Genomic DNA, 18,695 nt, shown 5'->3' on the forward strand with positions numbered 1-18,695 from the left:
TGATGAAGAATCCTCGTGATAATTCGACGACTCGGAGGATTTGCGTTCCGGTCGTTGACACTATGCGGTTACACCATTGGTAGCACAAGAGAGTGAGTGCACTTTACATGGCGCTGATTTAGCGCCAGCCTAAAAATAAACCCGTGCCACACCACCGACCGGGGCCGGCCGTAAATATCAATTAAATTCTTATCGCGCGACGCGTTGCATTAGGAGGAACAAGAATCGATCAAAGCGTAACGGGGCCTCGGCTAACGATCCATGTACATATTGTGCATTTATGTATTGAGAAAAAGAGAAAGAGGAAGAGAGAAAGTTAATGGATTTATTTGAAAGTGATTGGTTAAACGTTACATCTCCTCGATTTAAAACAAACTTTGACCGATTTTATTCTTCTCATTGAAAAAAAAACCTTCATCCCAATCAAATTTTTCAAGATACAAATCATAAAACACGCAATATTTTGTAAAATAAATTGTGAGTCAAAAGTGCATTATTAATAAAGTTGTACATTTGACCCATGATAATATTTGATTACAAAACACTGTAACAAATTTATTTAAATTTAATTACAAAAAAAAAGAAACCCAAACATAAAAACAAATTATTTATTGGATAAGCATAGGTACTCATAACTTTTTACAATCTACATCATTTTGTTGGAACAATTTTCATAAAAATATGATAATATGAAGATTTTTTCAACACTATTTGGCATTGGTGAATTGTAAGGATAAATAATCCCTGCCAAAAAGATCAAATATCATTCGAATAGAAATTCACCAACTATTTTACGTGGCTTCGTTTTTGGTAAATTCGCTGCAGTAGTGACCTACATATGCATACACGAGGATATATGTATATATATATATAAATACATCCGCATCCTTGTATAATCCTTCGAACGTTGTCATCGTCGTTTTATACGAGAAAGGATATTTTATTCGTTTTGTTCGTTCCAAGTTTTGAGTTGGTCCCGCGACTGGCGCCAGGACATCGTGGCTCCTTCGCAACATCCTTCATCCTTTTCTTCTTCTTCTACATTTTTTTTATCTCTTTTGTTGGGACCGGAGGAAGTGGGGAGGGATAAATTATTTGGCTTTAAACTCTCGCGCAGATTGTAATCTGTTTTTTTGTTTATTACTTTGGAATGAGTAATTATCCTTGCATTTTAATTCGGATCTCTCAATCTTTCGCATTCTCGTCCACTCTTTGATCATTTTAAATGATTTTTATTTTTATTTCTTTATTTCATTCCTACTTCTTTATTTTATTTTAGTCACGAGTCTCTATCGTTTTGTAAAGCAACAGGTGGTAGTGGTGGTGGTGGTGGTACGTTCAGAGATCGTTCGATTAAATCCCATTATAACACGAAGGATTTTGATTTTATTGTCAAATTCCATGAAGAAACCGGTCTATCATCCTGAGATCCTGTTAAGTGAATTTTTACAAACCTTTTTCTCTCTCTCTCTCTCTCTCTCTCTTCTCTCTCTCTCTATCTATCTATCTCTTTCTTTCTTTAAAGATTAATTGGCAAAGAATGAAATTACGATGTAAAATACGACGACGAAGGATCATCGATCGATCGGGAACATCGATATTGAGATGTCATCGTTAAAAATAAAACGACAAGTTAATACGATCGTTCTGCCAAGGTGGTCCTCCCTTTTCCTCCTCCTCCTCCTCCTCCTCCTCCTATTGACCACCCTCTCACAACCCTCCGTCGTTGTAAAAAGTTGTCTCGACCGAAATCCCCAACCCGTGTAATTTTGTCTGCAAGAAAAAAAAGAAAAGAAAAAATACACAAACATACACACACACACACACACACGCACACACACATACACGTAGTATCGATACATAAATCGAACATACGTTATACTTTAGAGCTTATATAGGTACAACGAAGCCTAATAAATATATACGAGCGGTCGTTGCAACCCAAAAGAGGCGACCTCGCGTACTACGTTTGAATTAATTATTTCGTAGCGATCTCCCTTTTCTCAGCCATGAATAATTCAATTCAATAAACGAGAGAGAAAGAGACAAGTGTGGGAGGTCGATGATTATTCTCTTGGCCAGTTTTATCGATGCCACTAACAATAAGTGCCAAATTAAATACTCCTTTCTTTTGTTAATATACCAAAAGAAAAAAAGAAAAAATAAAGAAAAATCACAAAGGTGTAAAGAAACATTTTTCTGTCTCTAATAAAAATTAATAATTATTCAAATAATTAAAATTAATATTTTTCTTCGATGTTTCTATTTATTAATTAATTTATTTACAGTAGAAAACCTCGTATTAATATTTAATTGAAAAATGTTGATAAAACGGTGACCTAATAAATAGGAAACATTAATTAACACTGTTTAACGCATGTATTCACTTTAATACCAAATTTCTCTCTCTCTCTCTCTCTCTATATATATATATATATATATATCACCGTTTATTCTTGTTGCAGGATACTTCGGTAAATATTTGAACAAGTACAACGGCTCGTACATACCGCCGGGTTGGCGAGAATGGGGTGGTCTGATAATGAACTCGAGATACTACAACTACAGCGTCAACATGAACGGGAAGAAGATAAAGCACGGCTTCGAGTATAGCAAGGACTATTATCCGGATCTAATAGCTAACGATAGCGTTGCGTTTCTACGGCAAAGCAAGCACAATTTTGCCCGTAAACCGGTAATGTTGGTTGCAAGCTTTCCGGCGCCACACGGACCAGAAGATTCCGCACCACAATTTTCTCATCTCTTCTTCAACGTCACCACTCATCAGTAAGTATATACACGTACATATATATATTTATGTGTGTATACAATGATCTTTCTTCTTAAAATCAACACCGAGAAGTTCAATTTTAACAGGGTGGTCGAAACCCTGATTTTGCAAACATTCGTTTATGTGTGTGTGTGTGTGTATGTGTGCTAGCAATTTTACTGATCTTTTTTCTCCTTCTTTTTCATCTTCTTCTTCATCTTCTTTATATTTTTCTGTTTCTTATTGCAGTACGCCGGCTTACGATTACGCGCCGAATCCAGACAAACAGTGGATTCTTCAAGTCACTCAAAAGATGCAGCCTATACACAAACAGTTTACAGATCTCTTGATGACTAAGAGACTTCAGACTTTGCAAAGTGTCGACGCAGCGGTCGATAGAGTGAGTAATTTACATATGAAACACGTGGACAAAATAAGAAAAAAGAAAAAAATTACATGTAATATGATAATGAAAATTCTTCAGAAAATAAACTTATTTTTCTGAATCATGTTAGATTTATCAAGAATTAAAAGACTTGGGTGAATTGGATAATACCTACATCATTTATACGTCCGATCACGGTTATCATTTGGGACAATTTGGTCTTATCAAAGGCAAAAGTTTTCCATTTGAATTCGATGTGAGAGTACCTTTCCTCATCAGAGGACCTGGTATAGAACCTGGATCCGTGTAAGTTAGATCAAGCAATTATTTCATTCTTATCTTTGTAATTTTATTAACGATAACGACAAGCTGAAAAATGAACAAGAAAAATCTAAATTCTCCTATTTTGATCATCGAACAAGATTGTCGATCGTTAAAGGCGTAAGATCTATTTGTTCCGTAATTCGTTAGGTTGATCGGATTGCCAAGCACACACTATACATTGTATATATATATATATATAGACATATACATTGAAAAGTACAATCTGTTCGTTCCCTTAAACCTTTAGCAAGATTTCACGGCAATAAATAGAGCACTTGCACGTAAGTGCCCGTTGTCTGGAACGTCTTCTGGAATTACGGTTTCGCGGTCCGCCATAAAGAGTCTTGGTACGCTATAAATTATCCTGCTGGACCGTGAAACCAAGCGATGAGAAAAGTGGTTCGCGACTGATATATATGTATCTGTATATACGTATATGTTAGTAGTAGTAATCGTAGTAATAGTAATATCCAATACACATACAACACATATTGGGTTGAGATGCAGTAACATCAGCAAGAATATCGCTTAACTTGTTACATATATATATATATATGTATATACACATACATAGATATACTTACATCCTATGAAGTATAAATCCATGTCGAGTTGGACTCTCGGATTCTCCTTGTGTCGCGTTGTGTTACTCCTATCTCCATCGGTTTTTGCAACTAATCGTTGTGGAAATTGACTGTGAGAGAAAAAGAAAGAGAAAGAGAGAGAGAGGAACTGAGGAGAAACGGATTCAATGCACGTTCATCTTCTCTTTCTTTTTCTTCTTCTTCTTCTTCTTCTTCCTACGATTGAGTAATGGATCTTAGTATATAAAGCAAATACCCCTAAGTGCTACCTTTAAGCATCGAGTCGCGATAGAAGTTCTATGTAACGTTCCAGAGTAGACGACATAGTTTTAAACATTGATCTGGCGCCAACTTTCCTGGACATCGCTGGTGTTGAAACACCACCCCAAATGGATGGACGATCTTTCAAAATGCTATTTCTTAAGTGAGTGAATTTTTATTCTGTTTTTTTTTTTTTTATAGATAAATGATTTAATTATAATTTACGCGATGTGTTTTGGTTGGTTGATAAATTGTGTTGTGGAATTTGAAGTTTGTTTCATATTGAAATAAATTGCATGACAACATTTTGGAAATATTTCATATCTAATTGTGTTATAAATAAAAAAAAAAAAAACCCCTTAATAATTTTGTATCTTGGCCAACTCGAATATGTCAAACTTTGTTCCGTAAATTTACACAACAGAAATTTGAATTGTAGATGAGAATCTATTAAAAAAAATATTTTTTATTTGTAGTAATAAACGTAATAGAAGACCAAAAATAAAATGGCCCGATACATTTTTAATCGAATCATCGGGTCGTCGTGAGACCCCAGAATCAATCGCTGAATCAAAAGCACGAGAAGCGAGGAAACAAAACGCGACGATGACTAAACATCAAACTCATAATTCACCTAATGAAGAGGTTGATGACATCGCTGAAACTGAGGATTCTGAAACCGGTCGATTTCTAGAAAATGATACGGGAAGTGATCAAGATATTTCTGAGGATGATTTTGACGAATCGATTATCGATGAAACAAGTACAATAACATTTTATTCTATAACAATAATTTTTCTACTATTTATTATAATTGATTTTATTACATACAACAAAAACATAAGCCCAATAAATTCGAATATTAATTTCACATTAATTAATAAACTTTGTGTGTTTAATTGAAAGCTCCGGATTTACATTTGGACAACAGAGTTCATCCAGTTCAATCGCCATTTGCTTCGAAACACGAACGTTTAGCAATCGAATGTTCAAGACCGGAAGCTCAAGCCGATTGCGTGCATGGTCAAAAGTGGCGTTGCGAGAGAGATGGTCATCGTTGGAGAAGACATAAATGTAGATATACATTACCACCACCTATACTAAGAACATCGAAAAAGTGTGCATGTTTCACACCTCAAGGATTGATTTATACGAGATTGGAAACTAACGATTACGATATGTCGAGATACGGGTTTGGAAGGGATCGAAGACCTTTCGATCCTTATGGTGAAACGAGTGGATATTTTATGAAAAGAGGTCAGTTCTATATATCAAATATAATTTAATATTCAATAAAAAATGTTAAAAATTAATTAAAAAAAAAAAATACAAAAAAAAAATGAATGCAGGTAAAAGAGAAATATCTGAGGATGATGAACTGGAGGAGGAAGATGATCTGGATGATATGAGAGATCGACGTGCGATAGATGAAGAAGATGACGATGAATTTTTACAAGATTTACATACGCTTAGACAATATTCCCACGAGGGAGACACTTTATTCAGGTATCTAATTAGAAGCTAAATCAAACGGTAATTGGATTATCCTGATCTTTCGTTATGAAACGCAGGTAAACGTTGCTTTCAGAAATGTCTATTTTAATCGTACTTCGGTAATGCGGATCAATGATGATGATAATGATGATAATAATAATAATAATGAGCAAAGAAGCAATGAAGAAGAAAACGTATCGGATGATCGTTTGATTTCAAGTTACTCGATTAACGATTTTGATCCTAGTTTAGATAAGATCGTAAAAGGTCGATTAAATGTCGAAGATGTGATCAAAAGACATAGAAGAGTTAGAAGAAGTGCAACGAAGAAAGATACGATTGAACATGTTACACAAATAATGGAAAGTATAGAAGAGGAATTGGATGATTTAAAAGTAAGTTGTTAATCATTTTTGTATCTTTTACCTATTACGAATTACTACAACGAATTCCTACTAATTCATATCTTAAACAAACTTTTTCACTTTTGATTTGTTTGTTCACTTTTTATCGGAAATTTCTACAGTGTATTCCACGAAATTTGGAATTTTAATGATTCCACGAGATGGTCTGAATATTTTATTTTTTATTTTTATTTCACAGCAAACACACGCCCGTCATTCAACCTCACCGCGAGTTACCTTACCATCTAAGTGTTCAGTGCTACCCGAAGGTGGAGTTAATTGTAGCGAAGCTATTTATTTGGATCCCAACGAATGGAGATTGTCCAGACGAAAGATCGAACAACAAATAAAAGAGATGAGAATGCAATTAGAAACTTTAAAGGTGTGGTAAATTTCCATCTTGTTATAATCATTTAATATACATTTATTCTGAATATTAATTTGTAATTAATTTCCAAAGGAAATACGTCGACATTTAATGATCAAACGTCCCGTATTTATTCCGGATAACGAGGAGGAGCCTTCCGAGTCGGAGGATCCACATGTTTCTCATAAACCACATTATCATACTTCTAAGAATCACACCAGTAGGCATCACAAAAAACACGAGAAAGGGCCTCATGCGAATTCGATTAACGTTACCACTACTACGACGACCCATCGATCCACTTCTTCAAAGTCGTCTCAGTTTACCACCATTGAAAAAGACTCGACCATTCAGGAAGATAATTATAATAAATATAACGTTACTCGTCCCGAACTTTCGACTCATGAAAGAGAATCTACTTTAGAATTATCCAGCACAACGACCACTATGTTACCGAAAGTCAAAAAAAATCCACGTAGACAAAAAATCAAAGAATCATCCAACAATACTACAGATACTGAAGATCATAAACAACAAAGACGTAGAAAAATTCCTTACAATCGTAAGAACAATAATACTCTGTTAACAAATAGCGTTCACGATGATGTTCCACCGAATCATAACGCGAATGAAAATACTGGAGGAACTGTTGCTCCCATTCAAGATGAAGTAACTTTCAATCAAAAATCACAATATCAAACAGATAAATCAACGAACGTTCCAATCGTTTTTACCAGTGTTCACGATAACACTCAAGAAGATAATTATAGAAATAACAATGTAAATAATAAATTAACGACGACCGAAGTAACATCGCAACATGTTTCATCGTTCGTAACTGAGACACCAGGTTCAATCGGTACCGTCGAATTTGGTACACCAATTTACAAACCAACTGTATCTACCACGGTAAATCATCCGATTCCAAGTAAAAGCGAATCTAATACGGCTAGTTCAACGATACAATTAACTGTACCAACGACAATCCCTCCTGTTAAAAAAATACCCAAAGTACAAAGGAACAAAACAGGTGGTATTCTGGGACCAGCTAGAATAGACGTTACCATATTGGAGACTCCAGATAGAAAACATAAGCAAGGTATATCTTTGTATACTATAATCATATATTATTATTATTATTATTATTATTAAAAAATAAATAAAATATGTTTTAAATAACAGGTATAACAGCGACAAATAACAATGGTCGTTTACCACCATTATTAAACAGTCCTTTAGAAGCACGTCACAAATGCTACTGCGAACCTGACTCGTATTCCAAAAAGGATGAGAAGGAGATAGCTAGAGAGGAAAGGAGACGTTTAAAAGAAGAACGACTTAAAAAGAAAGAACGAAAACTTAAGAAAAAGGCTAAACTTGAAAAGGATTGTTTGACTGAAAAAATGAATTGCTTCGAGCATGACAATGATCATTGGCGTACTGCTCCATTATGGAATGCAGGACCATTTTGTTTTTGCATGAACGCTAATAACAATACCTACTCGTGTATTCGTACTATTAACGTTACGCATAATTTTCTTTATTGCGAATTCACTACTGGTTTAGTCACTTTTTACAATTTAAGAATCGGTAAGTTGAAACATGAAAAAAAAAAAAATGATTTTTTACGAATATGTTAATATGTAAATATAAATATTTTTATATTTTGTTTATTTATAGATCCGTTTGAACAATGGAATAGAATATCGATGTTATCATCATCAGATAGATCCTATCTTCATGATCAGTTAGAACATTTGAAGGGTTGTAAAGGGACGCGAGATTGTACAGTAGGAAGTGCAAGAGAAACGATGCCTCAAGTTCAACATCAAAAATATATATCTAAAAGAAAGTATAGTAATACGTTTGGTATGTAACAATATCTTTGTTATGCTCTCTTCATTTTTTGACAAATTGATGTTAATTTTATTTCATTTATTTCTTTATTTGTTTACGTAGAGGATTTATTTGTGCCATCAGCCTTACAAATTATTCGAGAAAGTGAACTCGGTAGTCCGCCTAATAAAAGACGGAAAAAAATTACCAAGGTAAGTTTTTTTTTTAATTTGTATCATTTGATTTTCTCTCTCTTTTTTTTTATATAATTCAATGAGAGATTTGTTTATAATTTTGTAGCGTTTGGAACAGACGAAGTCGAAGTTGGCAAAGTAGCTTGAGACATCATGAAGATGCGACGATTACGCGACGTCACAGACATCAGTATTGGTAAATTTATTTTAGAATTGTGTTTTTTTTTCTTTTTTTTTTTTTTTTTAATTATTTCGTTATCTTTTTTCAAATTTATTTTTCTTGACAACAGTGGATCAAATTGCCACAAAATTTTCAAATACATTTGATAATATTATAAATTATTTCGTAATATTAGCGACAAGGATTATGGATAGGTCAATTAAAATTATTTAAAATCTATTTAATATAAAAAACACAAAAAAGATGAAAACTTATTAAGATTTAATTTATAAAAATGAATTTTTTAAATGACGATGATATAAAACTTGGGATGGATACTGTATCAAAGTCAATCTCTAATAACTTTATTGTATTTAACAAATTCATAAAGAAAAATAAAACACAAGCAACTTTCGACTATAAACAATTAAATATAACTATTTAAAGTTAGTTAAGTCATTCATACAAGTGTTTTATCTAAAATTTAATTCTATTGGAAGTAAAAAAAAAAAAAAAAAGACGTTCTTATAATGCACTGCCAGGTTTTCTCGAATACAATCATCTTTTATTAATATTTTAAAATGAATATTTAAAAAGAGAATACGAAAACGAATCAGATCACCGCAGCGCAGCTGTTATACTATCCTAAGACTGTGTACATTTATTGATATATATAAGCAAGAAAAATGTTTTCTACAACTAGCTTCAAACGAAAACAAACGTCGGCTTTCTTACTTCGATTATATGAAATCGATCATTTTTATCTTTTAATAAGTAGAAATAAATGATATCGTTTATATACTCTAAACTCTTCGTTCTGTTTAAAATAAAAAAAAAAAAAAATAAAAAAAATACTGCAACGGATGAACGTTTAATAAAAAGTTAGAATACTGGTATGTACTAGGGGAATTTAAAAAGAAAAAAAAAACAAAAAGAAAAATAAATAAACAAAAAATAAATTACGTAAGAAAAAAAATAGATGTATTATACATATATATATATATGTGTTAGAAATATAACATATATAATACACATATATATCATTTCTATTGAATTTTACTTTATTTATGTTTTTGCTCTTCATATTATTATACAAAGTCGTACATTAATTTTTTTTTTTTTTTTTTTTTTTTTTTTTTTAATAAATATATATTGCTGTAACTTCATTTAATCGAACAAAATTTGTTTCATCGTTGTTATTGTAACAGATTCAAATTTTAACGAGGACAATGTATTTACAATTGTTATTATTAAAAAAAAAAAAAAAGAAAATGTTTAAGAATATCAAAAAAAAAAAAAAAAATACCCAGTAAACTGAGTAAGTTGATATACTACGTCACGTAGAGCAAAACAAAGTTTTATTGTTGTACTTCATCCAGTGCTTATTCTATTTTATTTCATAATGCGTTACAGATATAATTTAGCTTTCAGGCTTGCACCTGTGCATATGTAGATAATAACAAATAAATAACTTATTTATATTTTTAATTATTGATCTTACGACATTGTAAAGCTTGTAAAAAGATAATTCAAAAAAAAAGAAAAAAAAAGGAAAAATGAAAAGGAAAAAACGAAAATGGGGGGAAAAAAAAAGAATAGAAAGTTTTTGAATTATTTTTATGAATCTAATTATGTAATAAAAGTATTACTTTTTTAGACACAACTGTCCTTGCCATGAAATACTTATTTAAATAAAAATCATTTCTCATTTGCCAATGAATAAATATATATATATATATAATTGTCTTTATTTAATTTCAGACATAATTTTATAAATATAAACGATAAGTATATATTTGTTATAATTTATTATAAATACTAAAAGTTAAACTTTTTTGCATTTTATAACTGGTTGGATAAAAATCATTGCATTGATGAATAATTAAAAAAAAAAAAATCATTTCTATTAAAAATCATTATATGAATGTCTTTTAAATATATTTTCAACTTTTATTACGTGCTAGGTTTAATTTCAACTTCATTTATTATTAATAAAAAAAATTTAGTCAGAATTTATAGATTTTGGTTCTTTTTCTTTTAAAACTATTTGCGTAATTATTTATTTATATTTCATTAACTCCATCATCTCTGTATCAGAATGAATTGTTTATTCTGACTCAAGATCTTTTAATTTCTGCATGTTTAATTCTTGCACATGAGAACGACACTCTTGTCCTGATCCTTGAAAATAAACCTATTCACAATATAATCATGTTTTGTATTATAATTAATTTACATATGATAATAAAATTAAAATTATAACAAAAATAATAATAATAATAATAACATACTCGCCGAATAGATTGTTTTTCATTACAAACTTTGCACTGCCATTTTTGTTCTTTTTTCACGATATGAACCTATATGAATGTTGTACAATTGCAACAAATAAAATAAACAATAATATATATAGAAAAAAAATAAAATAAAATAAAAACAATAAAAGATAGAAACAATTAACTTACTTGAAACATTTCACAGGAATAACAGCAAAGTACATTCATTTGTTGCGGCATTGTTTCTTTCCAATAAACAAATACTCGAACTCTTCTTTTGAATTTGAAATAGCCTTGAAATCTATTAAATTCTATTTGTTAAAAAAAACACTCTTTAATAACTATTATTTTTATTATAAATATACTTTTTTTATTTTATCTAAATTAATATTTAAATATTAAGTATCGTAAGCACAGAGTTACAGTTTGCCACTACTATTTTAAAATACCGTTTGATCAGCTGTCAAGTTTGTAATTATAGATGGCTCTTCGAACAGCGCAGGCATTCGACCAATAGCATGAGAGAAGTAAAGTAACATTGCATTCTATTATTATTGTTTTGCAATATTATAGGAATGTATTTACGTATTTACGTAAATAAATAAATAAAGAAATAAATAAATGAGAAAAATAAATTCATCGAAATAATTCACTATGATTAATAAGGTTAAAATCATTCATTTTTATCTTATAGAAAAAAATGATCCATTTTCTATAATATTTCTTTCTTTTTTTACAGATTTTAAATGGTAGACTTATTTCTTCCCTAAGAAAAGAAAACAAATTTCAACAAAGATCTTTGTTTTATTGGTTGACGAAAATTTTTAATAGGTTTGTTTATAACAAATGTTTCAAAAAATTAATATAATTAACATTACCTTAATTCTCTTTTATTCAAACATTCATTTTATATTGAACTATGCAGTTCTTTATAATAAATGAATTGTTTAGCATTTTTCTTTATATTTAACAAAATTAATTATGTATTCAAAGTGTTAGTGAAGAAAGGATCAAAGAAGTTGGCCCTGATCAAGCTTGTGCTGAATGGCTTTTAAAAAATGGAGCCTACGTTAAATGGAAAAATTCATCTAATTATTTAAAGGATTATAATGTTTTGATCACACTAAAAGGAAGTAATTATATACAATCGGTTGAAGCTGTAAATGCAGGCATAACATATGTAGGATTTCCATATTTTGGTTAGTACGACGTAGTGAAAATTAGTTTAGAAAAGAGATAAATGAATTGTTCATTCTTTTAATTTCATTATAAAATTGTTTATTTAGAAGGTTGCAATCATATAGAGGAAGTTAAGCTTATTCGTTGTCGATACATTTGCAATATAGCAATGTCAAAATTATTGTATTTAAAAAACTCTCTTACTCATCTCGAAGTTATAGATTGTCCAACTGTAACCGATGAAGGATTGTATAAATTAGGAAAACTTGAGTATGTATAAATATTAAAAACTTTACAAACATGTATTATCTTATGATTAATTGCTAAATTCAGTTTCTTATTAAATGATTGTAGAAATTTGAAAACATTGAAACTTGAAGGACTGAGATATGTAGAAAATCCAACTGATGTTAAAAAACAATTGAAACATCATTTACCAAATATTCAAATTGAATGGATATAAGTAAAATTATTATTATTAAAATGCTGATTTTATCATTATATATTTATTAATTATATATGAATAAATTGTATATATATATATATATATATATATATAGAAAACTAGTATCAATCACATTTGAATTGTGTTTTAGCGCTATACGTCTCCATGTTTGATTTTAATAACCTTGCTATTTATTCGCAAACATAATGTACGATTATGATGAAATTACTAAATTAAATTAATATTTGAGGTAATTAAGTAGATGTCATTGAAAAAGTAAATAATTTATATATTTTAATGGAATGTAGATAATTTATACTATTCATATCTTGTTTTTTTGTGGTTATGTTGTGGTGTCGTAATAGATTTTATTATATGACATTGAATTGTAAATGAAAAAAAGTGAAATAACTTTTATATGCATACGAATCATGATTACTAAGCAATTACAATTGTTATAATTTAAAACATTAATATTTACAATAATTATAAAACAATGGCAGAAAAGGGTGCACATTTAACTGGAACAACATGCATTAAACCTTCAATTTTTGAAATTGTTGCACAAGAATCTCTTGCCAATATACTTGAACCTGCTTTTAAAAAGATTCTATCAGTAAGTAATGAATATTATAAAATTGTATTATAAATAATAATGAATCATTAATTGTCATATAATTGTATTTTGTTTTAGTTCCTTGTATCTTTTAATTATGAAAGATATGGACATTTACTTGAATGGTCTGACGAAGGATATTTGATTTTTAACACATTTCTTCAACGATACTATCTCAACAAATATTGTAAGTATATTAGTTATTTTTATTTTAATTATAAACGATATTTTCAATGACATTACAAAAGTTGTTCTCTAATATTAATTATATTTGTTTTAGCTGGATCATTTTCTGAAACGTTTTATGGATTAAAGCGTATTGGATTAGTAAACCAAAAGTTTTATGATCAATTAACACGAAAACAAAAATATTTTTCTATAATATTACTTGTTTTGTTACCTTATTTAAGAGGAAAGTTACTTAAACTTAGTTATCAATATAAACTACAAGAAGCTGACAATTATGTACCTAAATCGGTAAGTCTCTAAAATATTGTATTTAATTAATTTCATAAATTGGATTATATAAAATTACATATTATTGTTGTTATAGAAATGGGAAAAACTTCTCAGAAAATGTGTTATCAAAGGACACGATACTTATTTCACTTTATATGAATCTATAACATTATGTAATTATATACTTTATGTATCTGGAAGATCAATGTATGCGACACCTTTGTTAAGGTTTCTTGGCATTGTACTTACATATTCAGAAACAAGAGCTATTGTTCCTATTACGGAATTATTGTACAAAGTTAGAAGCAATAATTTCACTATTAGTGATGGATTGGATGTACTTCAATCAACATTTGCTAGATCTCTTGAAATTGGAGCCTTCTGTTTACAATTTTTATCTTGGTGGAGTCAAGAGAATTATTTTACAGATGTAATGATGCTTCCAGCTCCGCCAGCTCCAAAGGTACAAAAAATATAAATTTAATAAAGAATCTCAAATTTACTCCATTAAAAAAATGCTTAATATTTTAATGTTTGATTTTAAGATATCACCATCAGCAAAGAAATATAAAGGATTATGTCCATTATGTATGAAAGTGCCACATATACGTACAGTACTTATGGTATCAGGGTATGTAAATTAATTTTAAATACCATTACTTGTTCTACATCGCATTACAATTATAATTATCTTTGATTTGTAGATATATATTTTGTTACCAATGTATTTTACCTGAAGTACGTAATAAGAAATGCTGTCCAGTTACAAATTTTCCAGCTAATGAGAATGATTTAATACGTTTATATATAAATTAAATATGAAAGATGGTGTACATATTGAAATATTGAAAAGGCAAGTATATAATGAATAAAATATTATATATTTATATTTATTACTTATATAAACAAATTGTTGGAATATATTAGTAATATATGATTGGTATTATCTTTTTTTTATTATCATTTTTTTTTGTAAAATATATCTTTGTATATTTTATACTTTTAATATTGCTCTTAATGTCATTATATAAGAAAATGTTTTATACATTACCTATGACATATAAAAAATAATATTAGACAAATATAATATAATATAATATAATGTTTAATAAAAGAAAAGATTATAAATGTATTTACCAATCCACAAAAATTGAGAGATAAAGCAGGTATAATACCGTTTACCGAAATAGTAATAGGCTTTTGACATCTTTGTATGATAAAAAGTATATTTTTATGCATCGTCGATGAGGATTCTAGCCAGGAGGATACTGTAATTAATGAAATTAAATTGGAAGCCTGAAACAGTGATCTCATCAGTATTTAAAATGAATGAATATAAAATGCTTATTTAAAAATAATATGTTTTACGATGTCAGTCATTGATTGAGCCACACAGCTGCATACGAGAAGTCGTGTGAAAGATAATATTGTTACTGCAGCAAACTGTGTTACATGTAGTAAAGGTACATCCTATAAAAATGATAATACTTATAGAAGATATTATTTAAAAAATTAAAATCAAAAAAGTAGTACTTACATTTAACAACAACAAACTACATGTAATTAAATATGTGCATGCTGCTACTATGGATTTAACAAGGATGGGTGTAACAGTATTATCTATTATTGTGACATATCTGTCAAAAAGGAATATGTTTATCATATCATCAATTATTTGAATTTATAGCAATGAACAAAATTATTATTTATTTAAATTAATACCTGATAGCATCTTGATGTTCAATAACAAAATTTTTCAGTTCAGTATCATTGGTAATGTTTTGCAATTTAATCCCAAGTATGATAAATTTAAAAGCTGCGTTACTTAATATTGCAATTACCAACAAGTCAACACTGATAGCACAAAATGCTTGCATAACTGTATATGTGTTTAATATATACACAAGATACATCGCCCATTTTTTTGTTAATGGAAATGGATACATTGTATTGAGTGGTATCTCTCTGTTGTGTATTATTGACGGAGCAAATACAAAAATTGAACCACCACTGAAGAAGAGGGTAAACATAAATCCTAAAAATAAGCTCGTCGTTTTTAAATTATTACGTCTCAGAGTTAATTCAAAAGGAGTTGATTTTGCTGATAATTGTTTCATATCATCTATGAGCATCTATAAACAAATTTTTTTTTATTAAATTTCAATGCATTTTAATAATGTATATAAATATTTTTGAAATAGATTTGCTGCAACCTTGAAATTGGATTTTTGCAATGTGCAGTAGCATAAGTTGAAAAGTGATTCGCATATGTATACAAATTCTACTATTGATTTCATCATATTTACGATATCTTGACGATAATAAGAAAAACCCCTCAGTAATGCCATTATGGAAGTTGTACCATTAACAGCATAACTCCACCATAATAATCCATATAAAATTTTTTTTAAAATGTTAGTGTCTGATTGTAGTGGCCAGGTTGCAGTGCTAATATTTAACAATTGTAAAAATATTATTAAATTATCGTTATCAGCTAAACAATTCATTTCGAACGTATTCTAATTGTTCAAAATTGGCTTACTTCGTACAAAATAAAATTAAAACTGACTGAAAAGGTACTGGAGTCTTTTACAGATAAGAGTATTTCAAGTAATTATCGTTAAGTAGAGTAGGACATTTTTAAAATATTAATTTCATCGTTATGAGAAATTCAATTATTACCACTCGTTAGCGTTATTTAAACGTAATGATTTCATACTTAACGAGCTTTCATAATTACATTTCCATTTACGAAATATTCGCTTTATTATCATACAGTTTGATTGTTCACTCCTGTAATGTCAAAAACGAGAGTAATTCCATAATGCATTTGACGTTTTTAATTTACCGTCATATATGGCATTATAAACAATTTCTTTTAAATATTTAATAATAATTATATTAATTATGGAAATATATTTTAAGAAAAAAAAAAAAATGCAGAAATATATAAGAAAATAAAAATGTACGATTTAAAATTTGTGATAATGAGTGAGAAGTTGAAAAATTGTACTGTAGGTGGCGCTGCTGTCGATCGTTATTAGCGCCACCAAGTTGATTACAATCTACCTGCTTTTTTGACGTCTATGTATTAAACCTCTAATGCCGCCGGTTCAAAGAGTCAAAACAAACCCGTGTGATTATTCTCAACAATATTTTTATTTTACTTAACAGTTTCCAAATCCGATCAAGATGAGTCGAAGAAAAAGAGCTAAGGTATGCAACGAATTTATTAATTATTATATAATTATTGCTATTCTGATACTTTATCTTACAACTACTTGACTGAAATGAGATTTATCATAGTACTCCTTTAAAATTTCTCATGTTTATATATCTTGTCACTTTTGTTTATTAACAAATTCAATCGAATAATCTTATATGATGTTTTATTAATTAAATTTTAATATTACAGAATGACTTTGTTTAATCAAAACTTTGATTAATTGAGTGAGGTTATGTTTTGATTATAGATAGACATTGAAGTATCAGTGATACCTTATTTTATATAATTGCATCCTTTTTTCTCGATGAATCATCAATATTATACAATATTCCAATAGATTAATATCATATAACAATATTATCATTCATAGTATTCTTTTATTATATGAATTATAATATTAGATAAATTATTGTATTCATAAACAATTGTTTTAATTTATTTAAATTGTTGAAATATCATAAAATCATGTAGTAATGCATTCATGTGTGTGTGTGTGTATATACTACAGGTAGAGTATAGGGAAATGGAAGAAAAATATAATCAATTGGAAGATGAAAATGCATCGGATACTTCAGAAAAATCTAAAACCGGTCTTGTTACTCCAGAGAAGAAAATAGTCAGTGATGTGAAAAAAGAATCTGATCCGGTGTTATCAGTGCCAGCATCATCAGCGCCTAAAGTAGAACCAAAAGAAGAAGAGGATCAGGATAGTGACCACGAAGATCCGCATGGTAGTTACAAACCTTTTTTATATATATATTTAAAAAATAATCCTTTGGAAGAAAAACTCTCATTGTTTCTTTATGATAATTTCAGTGAAAGAATTATTAAATGGTTTGGAAGGTGCAGCTTTTCAAAGCCGTCTTCCATTTGATAAATTAACGTCTACAGAAGCGGCATGTTTCCCAGATGTATCCGGAGGACCACCACAAACACAAAAAGTATTTCTACATATTAGAAATCGACTTGTAAGTTTTATTTGTAAGACTATCAATAACGTTGTTTATTTTGGTGTATTGTAATAACTTAATGATCATTTTTTTCAGCTACAATTGTGGCTTGAAAATCCAAAGCAACAATTAATCATTGAAAATGCTCTACCTGCCATAGAACCACCGTACAACAGTGATACTTTATTAACTCGTCGTATTCATTCCTTTTTAGAACGTCATGGTTTTATAAATTTTGGTGTTTTTAAGCGTTTAAAGGTATGTCAAAACAAAAACCAATGTATTATATATAGTTTCTTCACTTAGTATAATATTGATCGTAATTGTTTTGTATATTGCAGCCAATACCTACTAAAAAATTAGGTAAAGTTATAGTGATTGGCGCAGGAATAGCTGGCTTAGCAGCAGCCCAACAAATGCAACAATTTGGCTTAGAAGTAATTGTACTAGAAGCAAGAGTACGTTCTAATATAATTTCTCTTTTTATTACCTAATATACATTATAAATATTTATAAATAAACAGATTCTTAATTTTTTCATTTTAGGATCGAGTAGGTGGAAGAATTGCGACGTTTCGTAAATCATCTTACATTGCGGATTTAGGAGCCATGGTGGTCACAGGATTAGGTGGTAATCCAGTGACAACTCTTAGCAAACAAATTAATATGGAGCTTCATAAAATACGACAGAAGTGTCCTTTATACGAAAGTGATGGCCAAACGGTACGTATTGTAAATCATTTATAATTATATTTCTTTTATTTA

The 18,695-nt window shown here is 29.3% G+C and overlaps 6 protein-coding genes across 9 annotated transcripts in view; 4 read left to right on the top strand and 2 right to left on the bottom strand.

Annotated features, from left to right (window-relative positions):
- Sulf1 (Extracellular sulfatase Sulf1) overlaps positions 1-10,520 on the top strand; it is a 90,553-nt gene extending 80,033 nt beyond the window's left edge. For both annotated transcript variants that reach the window (XM_089171186.1, XM_015317696.2), the window contains 14 exons: positions 2,466-2,787; positions 3,020-3,170; positions 3,286-3,461; positions 4,377-4,487; positions 4,801-5,087; positions 5,231-5,581; positions 5,674-5,830; positions 5,913-6,213; positions 6,422-6,604; positions 6,683-7,688; positions 7,772-8,179; positions 8,270-8,458; positions 8,549-8,637; positions 8,726-10,520. In XM_089171186.1, coding sequence (XP_089027312.1) covers positions 2,466-2,787; positions 3,020-3,170; positions 3,286-3,461; positions 4,377-4,487; positions 4,801-5,087; positions 5,231-5,581; positions 5,674-5,830; positions 5,913-6,213; positions 6,422-6,604; positions 6,683-7,688; positions 7,772-8,179; positions 8,270-8,458; positions 8,549-8,637; positions 8,726-8,761 — 3,767 coding nt within the window. In that variant the 3' untranslated portion in view covers positions 8,762-10,520. The remainder of the gene's footprint in view (positions 1-2,465; positions 2,788-3,019; positions 3,171-3,285; positions 3,462-4,376; positions 4,488-4,800; positions 5,088-5,230; positions 5,582-5,673; positions 5,831-5,912; positions 6,214-6,421; positions 6,605-6,682; positions 7,689-7,771; positions 8,180-8,269; positions 8,459-8,548; positions 8,638-8,725) is intronic.
- LOC107064722 (MRN complex-interacting protein) lies at positions 8,833-11,500 on the bottom strand. The gene is made up of 3 exons (XM_089171191.1): positions 11,245-11,500; positions 11,071-11,139; positions 8,833-10,973 (listed from the first exon to the last, which is right to left on the bottom strand). Exons 1-3 carry the CDS (start codon positions 11,293-11,295, stop codon positions 10,887-10,889), a joined length of 207 nt encoding a protein of 68 aa, XP_089027317.1. The 5' UTR covers positions 11,296-11,500; the 3' UTR covers positions 8,833-10,886.
- A 62-nt stretch (positions 11,501-11,562) lies between these two features.
- On the top strand, positions 11,563-12,929 carry LOC107064724 (ATP synthase subunit s, mitochondrial). Of its 2 annotated transcripts, XM_015317732.2 has the most exons (6): positions 11,563-11,721; positions 11,795-11,886; positions 12,049-12,254; positions 12,342-12,504; positions 12,589-12,697; positions 12,831-12,929. In XM_015317732.2, exons 1-5 carry the CDS (start codon positions 11,710-11,712, stop codon positions 12,695-12,697), a joined length of 582 nt encoding a protein of 193 aa, XP_015173218.2. In that variant the 5' UTR covers positions 11,563-11,709; the 3' UTR covers positions 12,831-12,929. The 2 variants fall into 2 exon arrangements, with proteins under 2 accessions (XP_015173218.2, XP_089027315.1); XM_089171189.1 differs by lacking the exon at positions 12,831-12,929 and having other exon boundaries at positions 12,589-12,813.
- A 231-nt stretch (positions 12,930-13,160) lies between these two features.
- Pex12 (peroxisomal biogenesis factor 12) lies at positions 13,161-14,647 on the top strand. The gene is made up of 6 exons (XM_015317731.2): positions 13,161-13,295; positions 13,374-13,482; positions 13,576-13,772; positions 13,849-14,217; positions 14,300-14,385; positions 14,459-14,647. Exons 1-6 carry the CDS (start codon positions 13,176-13,178, stop codon positions 14,568-14,570), a joined length of 993 nt encoding a protein of 330 aa, XP_015173217.2. The 5' UTR covers positions 13,161-13,175; the 3' UTR covers positions 14,571-14,647.
- Positions 14,648-14,666: 19 nt separating this feature from the next.
- Positions 14,667-16,686, bottom strand: LOC107064725 (uncharacterized). 2 transcript variants are annotated; one of them, XM_089171188.1, is made up of 6 exons: positions 15,968-16,686; positions 15,477-15,886; positions 15,292-15,391; positions 15,123-15,224; positions 14,892-15,050; positions 14,667-14,805 (listed from the first exon to the last, which is right to left on the bottom strand). In XM_089171188.1, exons 1-6 carry the CDS (start codon positions 16,259-16,261, stop codon positions 14,749-14,751), a joined length of 1,122 nt encoding a protein of 373 aa, XP_089027314.1. In that variant the 5' UTR covers positions 16,262-16,686; the 3' UTR covers positions 14,667-14,748. The 2 variants fall into 2 exon arrangements, with proteins under 2 accessions (XP_089027314.1, XP_015173220.2); XM_015317734.2 differs by having other exon boundaries at positions 14,739-15,050.
- Positions 16,687-16,822: 136 nt separating this feature from the next.
- Positions 16,823-18,695, top strand: part of Su(var)3-3 (lysine-specific histone demethylase Su(var)3-3) — a 149,912-nt gene continuing 148,039 nt past the window's right edge. The window contains exons 1-6 of the mRNA XM_089171187.1: positions 16,823-16,970; positions 17,489-17,711; positions 17,797-17,948; positions 18,027-18,188; positions 18,272-18,388; positions 18,477-18,653. Of these exons, the coding sequence (XP_089027313.1) occupies positions 16,947-16,970; positions 17,489-17,711; positions 17,797-17,948; positions 18,027-18,188; positions 18,272-18,388; positions 18,477-18,653 (855 nt within the window). The 5' untranslated portion in view covers positions 16,823-16,946. The remainder of the gene's footprint in view (positions 16,971-17,488; positions 17,712-17,796; positions 17,949-18,026; positions 18,189-18,271; positions 18,389-18,476; positions 18,654-18,695) is intronic.

This window comes from Polistes dominula, unplaced genomic scaffold (assembly GCF_049000335.1).
Source record: "Polistes dominula isolate Pdom_NZ unplaced genomic scaffold, Pdom_raw_medaka contig_31, whole genome shotgun sequence".
Taxonomy (NCBI): Eukaryota; Metazoa; Arthropoda; class Insecta; order Hymenoptera; family Vespidae; genus Polistes; species Polistes dominula.